Source organism: Abramis brama (assembly GCF_963993115.1).
Source record: "Abramis brama genome assembly, chromosome: 1".
Classification (NCBI taxonomy): Eukaryota; Metazoa; Chordata; class Actinopteri; order Cypriniformes; family Leuciscidae; genus Abramis; species Abramis brama.
In genome coordinates this window covers 45,759,404-45,776,501 of record NC_139963.1, presented here as the reverse complement: position 1 = coordinate 45,776,501, position 17,098 = coordinate 45,759,404, and the positions used below count along the sequence as shown (strand labels likewise).

Below are 17,098 nucleotides of genomic sequence, written 5' to 3'. Positions count from 1 at the left end.
GTAAGGAATGAGGGGTCGTCATGGTGACGCTGTCAGGAGTGAGGGGTCGTCATGGTGACACTGTCAGATGTGAAGGGTAGTAATGGTGACACTGTCAGGAATGAGGGGTTGTCATGGTGACGCTGTCAGGAGGGAGGGGTCGTCATGGTGACACTGTCAGGAATGAGGGGTCGTCATGGTGATGCTGTCAGGAGTGAGGGGTCGTCATGGTGAGGCTGTAAGGAATGAGGGGTCGTCATGGTGACGCTGTCAGGAGTGAGGGGTCGTCATGGTGATGCTGTCAGGATGAGTGCGTAAATCTTAAAGGTGAAAAGGTTAAGCTTCAAATTCAATAATACATAATAAACTTAATGAGAAAAGACATTATTATTTGAACAAATCAGACTCAAATAAATTATCATATAAGAACACGTATAGACACACAAACATTTAACTGACACCGCCGGACACTTCATTAACAAAGAGTTGTAATGAATTAGCTGTTTGTAAGTATGCTGAGGTATGTAATTCTTTATCTTCACACAGATTAGATATTTCCCCTGAACTACTGTCAAGGACAAAGACAAGAGAAATAGCTCTTTCAGAAGGACGTTGATAACTGATTAACAAGGTCAGTAATGATAGTGAAATTAGTGAGTTACAGTAAGATATGCTCTCTGGTCATGCACTGATAAATTTCATTAAGTTTATAGGACACCTGTGTGAACTTGAGGAGAGCTTGATACATCCACTAAAAATCACCAAAACACCAGCCGACTAAAAAACATTGATACTTCAGGGGGGGGGGGAAAGCAAAGTAGTGACAAGATCCTGCAGCATTTAAGCAAATGATATGCACTAAATATATTTAAATTTTTAAAATATTTTAATGCAAAAAGCAATCACACTTCCTTGAATCTATATGTCTGTGTGTAAATCAGGTCTCAGCAAAAACCCGGCAAATCAAAAGAGATAAGATAACCAGATGAAACTTTGGCCAGCAGAGACGCGCAGCGAGAGTGAGTAAAAGAGGTTGAGCTGGAGAACCGCACACAGTCTGATTGTGTCAGTGAGGCCGAACACCTGAACACAATCCGCTCTGATCATGCTGTGGACGCCGGTTCTCTGTCTGTGTTTGTGTGTTCAGTCTCTGGCGCTCCCCGTTCCAGCGCACCGGGCCACTGAGCACAGAAAACTGCTGCTGGTCTCCTTCGATGGCTTCAGGTGGGACTACGACAGGGACGTGGACACGCCGCACCTGGACGCCATGGCCAAGGATGGGGTCAAAGCCACATACGTGACCCCTGCGTTCCTCACTATCACCAGCCCGACACACTTCACCATCCTCACAGGTACAATACAACACATATGAAGCAATGCACACAGAAGAATCATGGCCATATTAGGGCTGTCAAAATGAACGCGTTAACGCATGCGATTATTTTATTATTTTTTCTAACGCATTTTTTTTTTCTATCAACATTCGGCTGTGCTACAGTATATGATCACACTATCATTAGCTATCATCACAAACCATTCAAGCACGATAAGATGCAAAAAAATGAACTTAAATCTGTACTGGCGCTTGTCTGTGAATCTACTGTCTGTCTGACACACACACAACTAAAAGTGCGCACAAAAAGACAATGCTTGAATGGACAAAAACACAAAAGTATGTTGAGTATCCTTGTAAGCACAGTCTTAAATGAGTTACATAAAGTCTTAAATGACTGTAAAGAGTTGTTAGAAAATAGGATGTGTGTCATATTATGTGTGTCTTAAAGTGACAGCAGCCTAATAAACCTGCCACTCTGTCATTAATGTTAATCAAAGAACAAAAGAAAAAGAGAAAATCATTCACTGCTCTTAACTGAAAAACTTTTGTAGCTTTAATAAGGATTAATTAAATTAAATTCACATTTGTTTGCATAGCGCTTTTCACAATAAAAGCAGCTTTACAGAAAAAGCATGAGTCCACATTACAATTTAGAGTGATCTGTTATCAGAGGAAACTGTCTAAGTTATGCATATACAAATCAGTTAACTAAATTTGTTTTTTAATTTAAACAATGTAATAATTTAAGTCAGAAACAATGAGCTCATTGAAGTGAATACATTAATCTACATTTAGTTTATCATTTACGCATTGAAGTCTGTGAAGTGTTTGATAACTTTATTCAATGTCTGTATATCCTTCATGTTAGATCAAATATTTAAAATAACTGTCTTATGTTGTTTCTACATTAATTTACAGATTAACTGTGAAATTATTACAATATAAAAATATATTAAAAACTTTAATATTAGATGCAATTAATCACGATCAATTACAGGAAAATGTGTGATTAATTAGTTGTTTTTTTTAATTGACACAGCACTAAGTATATATATATATATATATATATATATATATATATATATATATATATATATATATATTAGTGCTGTCAGTTAATTAAATATATATATATATATATACATATACATATAAAACATTTAATTTAATTCATAATTAATTCTAATCATTAAATTAATTCTTCAAAATTAATTATCATTATATACAATGTAAATAGCTTTAAATATATGCATTTAATATTTATGTCCATCCATCCATCCATCCATCCAGATGAAACAAGGCAATAATGAATACTTATATCCATAAATATGTACACATTTAGTGTGTATATATGAATATACACTTTTCAATGATGTAAATAAAACAGATTATGTTTTTTACAAGTGACAATTGTTTTAAAGTAAATCCTACACTATCTTTTTGTAATGTCTAGTTTTGATTATGTATCAATCATACATAATCAAAGTATGATTGATGAGAAAGTATCTCCCCGCAGGGAAATATATAGAGAATCACGGTGTAATTCACAACATGTGGTTTAACACCAGCACCTGGGAGAAGAAGTCCTACTACAAGTCACAGTTTGTGAACGAGTGGTGGGACAGTGGAAGTCTGCCCATATGGATCACGGCTCAGAGACAGGTACTCTTACACAGATCCGTCCCAAGTAGCTGCACTGTTTAGGGTTGAATGGTGTGCACTAAGCAGTATGCATGATTCCATTCTGAACATAGCCTTTATCTTAACAGTCTGTCATATTATTTACTATTTGACTGTATGAATACAATTTGAATATAATATAATATAATATAATATAATATAATATAATATAATATAATATAATATAATATACCAGTAATAATTTTTAAATGTATACCATAGGCTATGTTAAATGTAGTCAAATGTAACTGTAAATACTTCTTGACTTTAGAATGAAATAAACTGATTTCAAATGGATTCTGAATAAATATTTCCTGTTTTTCTGGGATTGGTTAGAGAGGACCATTTCAAATTAATTTGCTCTCCTGCAAGACACGTATTTCCCACAAGCAGACCGTCTGCTAATGATCCGCAACACTTCACTTTGAATCATCCTGAATACCTCATTTAATTTCCTCCAGTAAACTCTACATATAAAACCAGACACACAGGAGATTCAACCAAATTAATCGCAGAAAATGAGTCAAAACAATTATTTCCAGCTCAGAAACTCTAAATCTCATATGATGAAAAAAGTAGGTAAAAATACAGACTGTTAAGATAGTAGGGTCAAACCCTTAGAAAGGGTGATGCATGAACAACCAGCAGCAATTTAAAAACTAAACCGATGACTTTCTTCTTTTTTTTTTCTGTGGAACAAAAAATTGTGTTTTAAAGCACCTCAGATCTTCTCTTGTCCTCCTCCGATCTTCTTGCATGCATGTTGTGACCAAGGTCTGTCAAGCTCCAAACAATGACCATTAATGTAGCATAAAGAAATATATGTGTTGCGGATGTGGATGCATGCATGAGGTTTTTGGAGCTTCTGCTTTTACTGTAGCCTATGTTTAATAGAACAGAAGACGTACAGAATTTAAAAACAAGACGGCGTGTTCACACCAAACGTGAATTTAATTAGCCTATTTGCGCGAGTAGATTGCATACAGAGTTGATGCAAAGACGCAGATAGACGCGAATTGGGCGACGCGTTTGCCGCGAACGCTCGATATTCGCCTCAATCGCGTCGACCGTACAAGTTGAAAAATTTCAACTCGAGAGGAAAATTCCCATGATGCTTAGAAATTTTGTTGTTGTTGATGATGTGCGTGAAGACACTACTTTCACTAACATTAACATCGCGCGAGTGATGCGAAAAACATCCTGCATAATCTAGAGCGAGTAACGCGATGCGAATATACACTTCGCGTTTGGTGTGAACACACCATAAGAGTTGCATTGGTAAAAGAAGCGTTTGCTGAATAAATATAATTGATTTTCCCGCCAAAAAGGGTCTGAAGACTGGTTCCCTCCACTTTCCTGGAACAGCATCCACTTATCAGGAAGAAAGTGTTTTTGTGAGAGAAGTGGAGCCAGAAAACTACAATTACAGCAATGAAACGGCCTGGCGAGAGAACATAGATAAAGTGATGGAGTCCTGGTTCAGAGGGCAGGACCTGGACTTTGTGTCCATGTACTTCGGTGAGCCTGACGCCACGGGACACAGGTACGGGCCGGACTCTCCCGAGCGCAGGGCGATGGTCCAACAGGTGGACCGGACCGTGGGATACCTGAGGAGCTCAGCTGAGAGAAACGGCCTGAGCGAGAGCCTCAACATCATCATCACGGCCGATCACGGCATGAGCACCGTCTACAGGAACGGCCTGGTGGAGGAGATCGTCCTCTCCAAGATCCCCGGCTTCTCTTTCGGAGATCTGTCCTTCCATATTGTGGACTTTGGACCAGCGGGACTGCTGCTTCCCAAAGAAGGGAGACTCGATAAAGTGTACAACGCACTGAAAGGCGCTCATCCGCATCTCCACGTCTATAAGAAAGAGGAGCTTCCCGCTCGCCTGCATTACTCCCAGAACGAGCGCATATTACCCATCATCCTCTGGGCCGATCCAGGATACGTCATCAATGGGGTGAGTATTTCAGTTTTAAAAAGACAATGATGTGAAACCTTAATGCATTTTTATCATTTAATATTAAGCACATTTGGGTTCACCTCAAAATTAAAAGAGAGAAAAAGACGTTTTATAGTATTTTACAGTAAAATTACATTAAATATAAGATTATATTAGATATTATAGATAGATATTTTCTCCCTGAATATAATAAGAGAACTTACTGTTAACCAATTAAATGATTTTTACTGTAGCATTTTTTACAGTAAAAATTACGGTAGAAATATTGGTAATTGGTTAATATTAAGTTCCCTTACTATGCACAAAGTAGATAAAGCATTTTTTATCTATCAGTTATGATTTTTGCATTGTGACATTATATTCATGATTTTTAAGCACATTTTCCTACCAGTTTCTTCAAACTTAAAAAAGGCGCTGGCAACATCCAGGTCATTCATTGGTTCGAAATGATCGCTTTGGATAAAAGCATTGGCCAGATAGATAAATGTAAATGTAATTCTCATTATTTTGGTGATATATATATATATATATATATATATATATATATATATATATATATATATATATATAATATAATATATGTGTGTGTGTGTGTGTGTGTGTGTGTGTGTGTGTGTGCGTGTGTGTGTGTGTGCGTGTGTGAGAAAGAAAGAAAGAAAGAAAGAAAGAAAGAAAGAAAGAAAGAAAGAAAGAAAGAAAGAAAGAAATTTGGGAGTAAATGTGCTAAATCACCATGAAAATAATAAAAAAAAAATGTTAATGGTCCTTGATATTAATGGTTATAGAGATCTTCTGACACATATGCAGTATTGCATTCAAATTGACCAAATGCTTTTGATTCATCAGTTAATGTTCAGATCAAAGTAGTTGTACATGATCAACAGTCACAGATTATCTGTGTTTTATGGGTTTACTCTGATATCTGAGCAGCTCACACTGAGAAATCTCATCAGCTCTGTCAGGAAATGAACAGACTGTCCTCGTGTTTACTTTATTGACATATTAATATATGATATTTGAGTGCATATATCTGCGGGAATCTCACCAAACCTGGTAACACTTTACAATAAGGTTCATTAGTTAACATTAGTTAACTACCTTAGTTTAGTTAACTACCAAAGTAATGAAATGTTTGTTTCTATGGTTTTAGTTGTAGTTAACTAACAGATAGATGAATAATGTAAATCTAATTACAGGCAACGAACATAATCAATGGCTAATACTACATTGCCCCTCCTCTCCTTTTAATTTGCATTGTAATTAATCTATTAATCAATACTGTGCTCCCATGACAACCTAAGAGGTTGAGCTCTTTGAGCTCCTGTTGACCTTTGACCCACAGAGGTCAGAGGACAGGTTTACAAGTGTGGCGCACTAACAACTGCACACTGGTGCAAAGCATGAGCAAATCAAACCAAGCCTGACAGCTGCTCCACCTTGGCATCCTAAACTATTCAATAACCATAACATGATCCAGGAGCCAAACAAAACACTTACCTCTGCTGAATATCTTTTCTGAACCCACATGACACATGCTGCCATGACAACCAGAAGACAAATCAGCTGCTCTCTGGCGCCCTCTGCTGTTTGAACGATGTCGAGAAGAGCATGTGCATGTGCATCACCTATTGAGTGAAATAAGAAAATTCAAACATTAAACTCACACGAAGAAAAGCCCTGCTTTGTTTAAACTACCATACTATTGAAATATCTGCATGATCTTTGACATTTGCCAAAATGTTCGGTATAATCGCGTTAGATAATGTTTCCCGTGACTACTTTCCATTTCCAATGTGATGTACAAACCAGATGTTTTAAAAATATATTTTAACATATTGTTCTGTTCTCATTATTTAATTGGACTATCTAAAGTTTAGACGTCTTTTTATAGAATTTGACTAAAAATGCTAATATTTATTTCCAAGACAATAACTATTTAAACTAATAACTAATTAAACATGCAATAAGATGAGGTCATGTGACAAATATTAAAATGTATTGCAATCAAATTTTATCGGGGTTTATTATTCCCTTTTGAATACTGGCTCTAAGAACAGTTGTTAAACATTGCACATTTTTGCTGTGTTAATATGAATGGATTTTCCATATTGATTTTTCACACGTGTTTTACCTTTAGCTTGGATTACGCATTGCAGAGTTTTTTTGTTTTGTTTTTTGCTTTAAACTGGCAGAAAATGACCAGTACATTTTCTATTTTTCTACATATTTTTTCTTTCAGTAGGCAGACTGCATATAGAAAACATTATGGAGTAAGAATTAAAATAGTTTTCCATTCCAAACATAAGATGATCGCTATAAATGTTGATACTTTGGTGCTCTAAAGTGCTGATAGTTTCTAGAATAGCCTTTAGTTGACCCTATCCGCTTGTTTTCCTGCAGTATTTCCCAGTGCAGTTCAATAAGGGAGAGCACGGCTATGATAACCAGGCTCTGGACATGAAGCCGTTCTTCAGGGCCGTGGGGCCCGACTTCAGGAAGAACCTGCTGGTGGAGCCGTTTGAGACCGTCAACATCTACCCACTGATGTGCCACATGCTGAAGATCACACCTGAACCCAACGACGGGCAGCTGGAGCTCATACAACACATGCTGACCTCCTCCATACAGCCTGAGAGTGAGAACACCTGTCTATCTATCTATCTATCTATCTATCTATCTATCTGTCTGTCTGTCTGTCTGTCTGTCTGTCTGTCTGTCTGTCTGTCTGTCTGTCTGTCTGTCTGTCTGTCTGTCTATCTATCTATCTTTCTGTCTGTCAATCTGTCTTTTGTTCTGTCTCCTCTTTCATGCAGTTAAATCACTGATGAAACAGTCTCTAATCAGCAGACGTGTGTGTGTGTGTGTGTGTGTGTGTGTTTCAGACGAAGGCTCGTTTGATGATGATATTCTCACCAGTGTTTTCACTGGACTGGGAGCTGTTGGTGGTTTTCTGCTCGTCGTCTTTGTCGTTCTGATAAGTCGTGGCATTTACAAACGCAGGAGGAACAAAAGCAGGTAAATCTCACACGAACTCGCATCTCAGAATATCAGCAGTGACTGACAGCAGAAAGTGCAAATGTCTAGCGTTGTATTGTCACAAAGCTTCTTTAGCTCTTTCTGCTACATAGGAAGAGATCAAATTTAATTTGATAAGATATTCTTTAGATTACAATTAAAAAATAAAGTATATCTGATATAGAATGAAACTGAATAGTCGGAGTGAATAAACAAATAAATCGGATCATTATTAACCTGATTTTGCCCTGACAGAGCAGATCTTGAATGTTGCACCTAATGATCTGGATGTGATTTGTATTCTGGGTTCTTTACAGTTCCACAGACGAGGGGAAGATTGACAAGTGTCAGTCTGAAACAAAACAAACATCATTCTAGAACCAGGAATCCAGAGGAAAACACACACACAAATATATATGAGGACACACTTCCAACTGTTAGATAGGATGGATCTCCACATCAGAAATATCAGATATGGATTCAACCCCAGATGTCAAATCCCTGCCAGAAGATATCAGTCTTCTATCAGCCTGAGAGATTGACTGAGAAAGCCAGGGAAGAGCAGGAGACAAAGGGATGATAATAAAAAGAGCAGAGTTTATTGAATAATCTTAGTTGCGTATGTTTCAATGCTCAAAGACTTCATGTGATCCAACAAGTGTTATTATACCACAGCAACACAACAGTCATTGTCCTGTGATGCTACAAACCTTGAAATGGAGACATTCTCTTATCTCTCCCTCATGAAGACAAACATCCCTTCAAACCACACTATCATAGGATTAAACATTAAATTACATAAATTAATAAAGGATTAAATTATAAATTATATAAATCAAATTTTAATAATGTGAATGGTTAAATTATAAATTAAAGATAGCTACATAAATTACCAATGATTATAAACTATTCAAAATTATAAAATATTTAAAAATCAAATCATATAACAAACTAAGGAAATAAAGCATAACATATCTCTCTCTCCCCCTCACTCTCTCTCTCTCTCACACACACACACACACACACACTGTAGCTCTTAATGAATTTAAATGAGTATCAAGTGATGAATTCATTGTGTTTAGAATTTCACCAGAAACTTTCAAAACAGTCTCTATATTTATTCAGTCTCTAGTCTCTATAATTTAATGTTTAATTTCACTTTGTTTCAAGTTCCCCCGTGTATTTTTAAACAAATCCCTTATAAACAATAGGAAAACACATTTTGTTATATTTTGTAATACTGAAAATATTGCTATTGTATTAATGTTAAATGTTCAAAACCACTTGTTTTTTCTCTTCCAGTGAATTATTTGCTTTCGTCTCTTTATATGAAATAAAATAAATAAATTGTCATTTGTTATAAATTCTTAAATAATTTGAGCTCATGGTCTCATTTCATCAATATACTATCTTTATAAGGTATTTTTATTATATCATTATTTGTAGCTCTGTTTTTTTGCATCTCATTTACATTACTTGTACCTCATCATTTAATTCAACTTTAGTAACCTTTATGTATTTATGTATAACAAGTATGCTATGCATATATAATATGCTATATATATATATATATATATATATATATATATATATATATATATATGGTTTTTAAATTAATTAAATGTAATTATATAAAGTTTAAATACACAATTTAACATAATTTAGGCTTGTACATTATATGAACTACTTTATGTTTGTAAATTCTATCAAAATGAAACAACTACAACTAAATCAGATTATCATAAATAATTTCTGCTGTTGACCAAAAACTGACATTCTTTAAAAAATGTGTGACGTCACGTGGACGGTGTCCTCCGAGGGCCAGTGTGCGCGCTCCTGCGCGTTTGCGTATCCGCCCCCTTCTGCCCTGTGCTCTCCCTCTCTCACACACACACACGTCGGTCACGGAGAACGAGATGAGAATGAGATGAGAACAGTCATGGAGGAGCTGAGCGCGGTGGGAGAGCAGGTCTTTGATGCCGAGTGTATCCTCAACAAACGCATAAAGAAGGTAACAAACATCCACACAAACACACACATTCAGCGCGCGTGAATCGTGATCCTCAACGCGTGTTTGATTTCCACAGGGAAAACTGGAGTATCTGGTCAAGTGGAGAGGATGGTCGTCCAAGTAAGTGAGAACTGATACAAATACTGGCCTTTTTTATGTGTGTGAGAGTATATATGTTGATTATATATGTAAACTAGTACTTTGCTAATGCAGCGCTGTTTTACTCACGGTGCCAGTAAACATCCTTGAATGTGGATCGCGAGAAAGGGGAGAGAGAGGGAGAAACAATGAAAACAACAACAACAGCGTGTTGCGCGTTTAATTTCGCGTCCACGCGTGATTTCGTGCACTGTATCACACTTGATCACACTGCATCAGATCGGCTCGCCTTTGCCTCGTTTTGCTGCATTTCTCTTTGTCTTCCAAGTTACTTTTTGTTTGTTTGCCTTCGGCTTGTTTGGGTTCGTTTGTCTTATCGCGGTTGTTCAAAATAAAATCGAAAGAAACAGAAAAAACTTGTGTGCATTATATTTAGTGTTATGGTTTATTTTCGTTTTCAGTGATAAACATCATGTATTGAGTTTCGAGAGTCGCTCAGTTGTTATGAAGCAGTCGTTACTCGTTACACTGGATCAGTTTTGTAACGCATTCTGTTACTTTGCAACAATTTGTTCTTGTGTAACGAAAGCGGTTTGATCTCGCGCCGCTCAGCGCGTGGTTTGTTTCGAGTTTTTTTTTCTTTAAAAACTCCAGCTGCCCCCCAACCCCCCTAATGCCCCCACTCTTGCTCTCTGTTACATTGTCGCCCCCTTTTTGCCCCGTCTATGGGCACTTGAGCTGTCAATCACACGAGCCACACCTCCCGCGCGCGCGCTTCCATCTGCTTCATTGATTATTTACAACTCCCATCTATTTTATAATCTTTATTATAACTTGATCAAGCAGGGTCATAAGCTGACCACAACTGAGGGCAAAATGCCACTGAAAGTGTCTAAAATAGATGTAGATGTTTGATGAGAGGTGAATTTTCGTTGTTTAGTCTAACATTTGATATATTTCACAGTATAAGTTACTCTGTTAAAATACTCTGTTTTTGATGTGCACTTAAAAATTGTGATGTACATATCTTAACACTTTGATGGTCTGTCATGATTGATTTACATTTGCTATTCTTAAAGAAAAAAAAATTCTTATTCTTTCATCAACATGTATTAACTTCACCTCTGAAACAACTTTTCTTTGTGACTGAATGTCTCCAGGCTCTCTTATTATTCAACCACCTGTTACTTAAATACATTTTTCACCATCCAAACAATTCCTGATGGAAAATAATCAAGTCTTGTCCTGCATTGTTTTCTCATTGCAAGTAGTAGTAGTAGCTATGGAAGTAAAACGAATGCTGGTGATTGAGTAATGGTGGGTTAAGAGCGTCTTATTTTGGTAGATCACTACTTTTTGTTGTAAATCAAATCCAGACGGTCCAGACTCTTTGAAGTGCCCTTTAAAGTAAACTCTCATCTTATCTTTTTTCCCCTCTGCTATATAATGCCATCCAGTTTTACTCCACATCCCTTCTGTGTACATTTACATTTAAAATTGGTACCCAAATGGTCAAGGGTTCAAGGGTTGCTACACTAATAGCTTGTTTTGCACGCTTGGTTATGCTGATTCAATCTAAGTGTGTGACATGCTGTAATTTATATATATATATATATATATATATATTAAAAAAAACTAGTTTTTGGCAATGCTTTATTATACATGCATTTTATGGGCATATGATTCATATCAACTGGAAGACTATGAAATATTTGTACGTCTAAAACTTAATTGGTAATACTTTACAATAAGGTTCATTAGTTAACCTTAGTTAATTTATTAACTAACATGAACGAGCAATACATTTGTTACAGTATTTATTAATATGTGTTAATAGCTATTCATTGTTTTTTCATGTTAGTTCACAGTGCATTAACTAATGTTAACAAATACAACCTTTGGTTTTAATAATGTATTAGTAAACGTTGAAATTAATATTAACTAAGATTAATAAATGCTGAAGAAGGATTGTTCATAGTAATGTTAACAAATGAACTTTATTGTAAAGTGTTACCACTTAATTTGTCACACGGCACCGCAGGAATATGAGATTAAAATGGTGTGAAACACAAAATAAATAAGTTATGGAACTTTAGATATACACTTTACCTTGTACATAACCATCTTTTTTTTTCTTATCATGAGCATGTTATATGTCATCTACTCACATGCTTAAGATGCCAGTGTCTGTGTTTCAGGCATAACAGTTGGGAACCTCAGGAAAACCTTCTTGACCCGAGACTATTGGCAGCGTTTAACAAGAGGTAAGAGGTTTCTCCCATTGGACGAGCAGGCCTGTGTGTGAGAGAGACGCCCCCTTTTCTCCATGTGCAAACAATATGGGCTGCAACGCTTGGGAGGGTGTAAATGGGGCTCCATTCACAGGCCATTCAGGGTCTGCAGACGTGTCCAGGCTCACGAGGGCCTCTGCAGACTGACTGAAAATCAAACATCGTTAACATTTTTAACAGTTAACATTTTCAGCAGAGCTAGTTTTCTCTGTCAACATTTTGGTTTCACAGTTTATGAAGAATCCGTGTGAAAACCAGACTTGGATTACACGAGAAACATAACCACATGTTGACACCAATTTTCTACTGTTAAGTTAAAACTACATTTTTACGTTTTTGGTAGGATATTTGTTGAAATATGGCTCGGGTCTATCCTTCATTTTTTTTCCTCCTGTCTTATCGTTTGCCACGGAAAAAACATAAGTCTGATCACTTAAAATAACATTTGAGGTGTCATTCATGTCTGGCACAAACGATGATGATTTTTTTTATTATAGAAAACACCACTTTTTGCTAACGCATCCACCAAAAACAAAGACAAAAGAAAAATGACGTTTTTTGCCCAAACTAGAGCAACGGAGGCTTCTGACAGGAAGTAAGGAGAAAGAACAGGAAGTGAGGACGAGTAAAATGTTCATTCATAAAAACAGGAAATGAATTTCACAATCGGCCCACTGTTTTTTGCCGTTCTTGATATGTTAGCCAAGACAGTTTGTTAAAAAAAATAAAATAAAAATAAACTGTAGGCAACATTTGAAGTGGATCAAAACCTTTCATCTAAGTATACATGCATTTTGAACAATACCCGTTCTTGTCTTAGGACAACTTTGATGAACTTTTTTGATCCACTTCAAATGTTGACTACGTATATAAACTTGCGGAATGGCTGTAATGGTCATATATAATACAATTTCATGATAGCAAAGACAGTAGGATGAACACAGTTTAATTGAACATAAATATTGCTAATTTGTAAGTTTTGCATTTCTTTCTTTTTTTTACAAGTCTTTTATCCATTCTTAGGGAGCAGGAGCGGGAACTCTTGATCAGTAAAAAGGGGAAACGGCCTCGTGGACGACCCAGAAAAATATTGGTGAGTTTGTCACACAAAAATGCCCCAGATCTACTGAAAAAACTCAATTTGCGCAATACATTATGTTCTCATCGTTTTCTATACGTTCCTTTCTCAGGAAACCATTCCAGTGGTCTCCAAATCAAGCAGCTCATCCTCATCATCCTCGTCTTCTGGTTCATCATCATCTTCCTCGTCGTCTTCCTCTTCTTCAGATGACGACGATGAAGATGATACAGACAGGAATCCGAAGCAGAGTCCTCGTCCACGAGAGCATCACCCGGTCCCGCAGAAGAAAGCGCAGATTGTGGTGGCCAAGCCGGAGCCGCCGAAGAAGAAGCGAGGGAGGAAAGCGTTGCCTCCGGAGCTAAAGGCGCTGCGTCAGGCCAAAGGTCCTCGGAAGATCCTCAAGCCCATTTCCAGAGACTCGGACCTCCGAGGGAGCATAAAGAAACCGCTCATGCCCGCAAGCTTCACCTACACCGGGTTGAACCGAACCTCCGGAAGGGAGCAGATGACACTGCAAAACAGAGGTGCGTTTACCCAGAAGAGTTCTTTAAGTTCCCTCGGACGCTCTGTCGGGTCCGCTTCGACACCTCCTACACTAAGTCGGCCGGCACAAACAAAATCCGCCTCGGATTTCAAGCTCTCGGTCTCGGATATGGGCAGCGGAGGAGTCGATCCCAAAACGCCTACGTGCAAATCTCCAGGAGTGGCTGCGTTGAATGTGCACAGCAGCAATGGACAAACCTGTCCACAACTCTCTCCAAATGTGCTGAGAAAACAGGAGGCATTGGACCAGACTCTTCTTCAAAGATCAGCAGGATCTCTCCAGAAATCTCCATCGAGCTCCTTTTCGTCACTCAAAACGCCCTCCAGCCTTCAAGCGCTCAATCTACAGAGCGTCGACAAAACGGCGCAGGGTAACGGGACCGACAGTGCCTACTTGAAGGGTTCCCCTAATCCGGGCAGGAAAAGTTCTGGGTTTAACACAAGACACGAGCAGAGTCCTGCACCGAACGTCCCTAGTAAGTTCACGACCAACCAACAAGTCCTAAAGAGTCCGCAACGGGAGAAATCCAAAGCGGACGATTTGTCCGAGAGGCTCGGAAAGAAGAATCAAGGTCGAGCGGATAAGATTCTGGCTCAGACTCCGGCGACCGAGGGTCGAGATTCCCAACCGGTGCAAGACAGAGCCTTGTCTAAAGATGCCGGGAAACAAGGCAAGACTCTGAGTGAGTTGAGCACCGGAGAAGAGGGAAGCAGCTCGGATTCTGAACACGATTCCTCGTTTCCGAGGGACAACCGGGACCTGGCCATCTCGGTGCAGGCGGGTCAGGACTGGAGGCCGACGAGGAGCCTGATAGAGCACGTGTTTGTCACCGACGTCACTGCAAACCTGGTCACTGTGACGGTGAAGGAGTCGCCCACCAGCGTTGGGTTTTTTAACATCCGTAACTATTGAATGTCGTCAGCTGAAAGTGCAGCCACTCTGGGGATAATCGGGAGAAGCTTCGAAAGAATCAGAATTTTTGGTGCTTTTCAATCTTCAATGGATTTTACTTGTTTTAACTGTTTTAGTTGGTCAGTTTCTTGGAGTAGACCAATTCCTGAAGACCAGCTCAATCAGAGACATGTATAGTCTCACCTAATTTGAATCTAGCATAAATATATGTTACTGAACAAATGATTGACCATTCATCTTGGTTTCCACAGCAGGGCTGGTTTCTTGTTCTCTTGATGTTGATTCTGAGTACTGTATTAGTAAAGAAGAAAATCAGAACAAATGTATCCAAAGTGTTTTAAAGCCGAATCTCAGATCACATCTTTTAAGGTGCCTGTTTATTAAGCTGTCCTCTTTCTGCCTGATAACAGTTATAACTGAGGATTTGTTTTTCCTTCTAGAATGAATGTGGGCATTTTTTTTTTTATATACTACACAACAGTTCTCTGTTTATTTATTATTATTTCTTACAGGTTTTTGTTGTTAGTTGACATGCTGAAACACACAGTAAAGATTCTTTTTATACAAAATGCATCATTGTCTGTTCTGAATCAAACCTAGAGTTTAGAGCATGAATGTGTAGGCTATATATATATTCAGGGGTTGTAGGAATGATATTGACCCATTAGTCCTATATGATTTCCTTAAAAAAAGAGAGGCAAAAATGGCAATAGCAAAAGTTTGATGATGATAAGATTTTTCAAAATGTTTTTGAAAGAAGTCTTTTCTGCTTATTTGATCAAAGATGCCGTAAAAACAGTGTTTATCGCCTCCAACCCTAATTAAACACACCTGGTCCAGCTAATCAGGATTACTAGAAACTTCCAGGCAGGTGAGTTGGAGATCACGTTTCAGTGGAAACTACATAATATACGAATACATGATACATTTTTCAGGATTCTTTGATAAATGGAAAGTAAAAAAAAAAAAAGATTTGATTTGAATTCGAAACTTTTCAAGGCAGTTAACTTTACTTTTTTTAATTATTTTTTATGGTTGCTATGTTGTAAATAGTTACTACACCCCTGACTGTACCACATCTTTTATTACAATGATTGAAGTCCATGCAAAAATGACTTCTTATTAATGAGTCTTTTTTTACAGTTAAAATATCCAAATATCCTAAAGACAAGATGAACGTAACACTGCACGAGATCTTCAGACTTTATTTTAGGTTGTCTTTAATACAAGTATATTTTGCCTTTCGCTGATTTTTAACTTGTTCATACTTAAAACAAATGGAAAGACCAACCATTGCAGTAAGACTAAAACTAAAAATGCAATTTAAAACTAGCCTTAATATCGTTTGCAGAGTTGCTTCTCAAGTATCTTGTTTAAAAAAAATTTAGAATTAGATTCAGTGTGATTTTTTTTTTTTTCTTCTTTCTTTTTTTTTTTTCTTCTAAGAGTATCTACAGCTCACATGTTTAGTGTTTGCTGTCTGTCTTTTGTCTGATGTCCTCCACAGTCCTGCACATCTGAGAGGCCGTTTAATTACGCAGGTTTAGAAGTTTTAAGAAGCCCTTTAATTTTCCCAGAATTCCAAGAGGCGGCTTCCTGACTCTACTGTGGTCTGTCTGGGCAAACAGCCTTCCCTGAACCTCACACGGGCTTCAACTTTACTGCTCCAGTGACTTTACCTGCTTAGTTTTTTCAGTAAAGTCAACTTTGTGTCAAACGTTTCTTCTAAAATTCCTGAGGAAAATAAAACACACACAAATTTGAGCCACGTCTAGTCATCATCCAGTACGAATATAGGGCTGTGAAATGAAGGTGTAGAACAGCTCATATTGAGATATCTGATAAATGATTGCAAATATGAGCACATTTTTTTAGACATTAACTGTGTTTCCATTACAGATTTGCGCAAAACTATTGCAATATTTTCTAAATGTCGATGATGAAATGACGGCGTTTCCATTAAGTGATGTTATGCGACTAAAGTGATTCCAAAAATGAAGACAAGGATGTTGGTAAGTTTACGTGTATTAAGTATAATATAATATATAATATATATTACATATAATATAACCGAAGGAGACGTAGGTGTGTTTTCCCAGCATTAATGGCAAGGAAAGACCCTTATACTTGGGAGCTGCTCGTTTGAGGCATTAATTTCTCCCTCATATCTGCTTCAAGGTCTTGAT

At 37.5% G+C, this 17,098-nt stretch overlaps 2 protein-coding genes across 2 annotated transcripts; both read left to right on the top strand.

Moving 5' to 3' along the window:
• Positions 1–1,025: 1,025 nt before the first annotated feature.
• On the top strand, positions 1,026–9,192 carry LOC311090986 (ectonucleotide pyrophosphatase/phosphodiesterase family member 7-like). Its single transcript, XM_084126668.1, has 6 exons — positions 1,026–1,331; positions 2,832–2,977; positions 4,324–4,956; positions 7,360–7,594; positions 7,842–7,974; positions 8,292–9,192. The coding sequence occupies exons 1-6, from the start codon at positions 1,085–1,087 to the stop codon at positions 8,350–8,352; spliced, it is 1,455 nt and encodes a 484-aa protein (XP_083982794.1). The 5' UTR covers positions 1,026–1,084; the 3' UTR covers positions 8,353–9,192.
• Positions 9,193–9,812: 620 nt separating this feature from the next.
• Positions 9,813–15,483, top strand: cbx2 (chromobox homolog 2 (Drosophila Pc class)). Its single transcript, XM_084118251.1, has 5 exons — positions 9,813–9,985; positions 10,062–10,105; positions 12,283–12,348; positions 13,399–13,468; positions 13,566–15,483. The coding sequence occupies exons 1-5, from the start codon at positions 9,902–9,904 to the stop codon at positions 14,910–14,912; spliced, it is 1,611 nt and encodes a 536-aa protein (XP_083974377.1). The 5' UTR covers positions 9,813–9,901; the 3' UTR covers positions 14,913–15,483.
• The last annotated feature ends 1,615 nt before the right edge of the window (positions 15,484–17,098 follow it).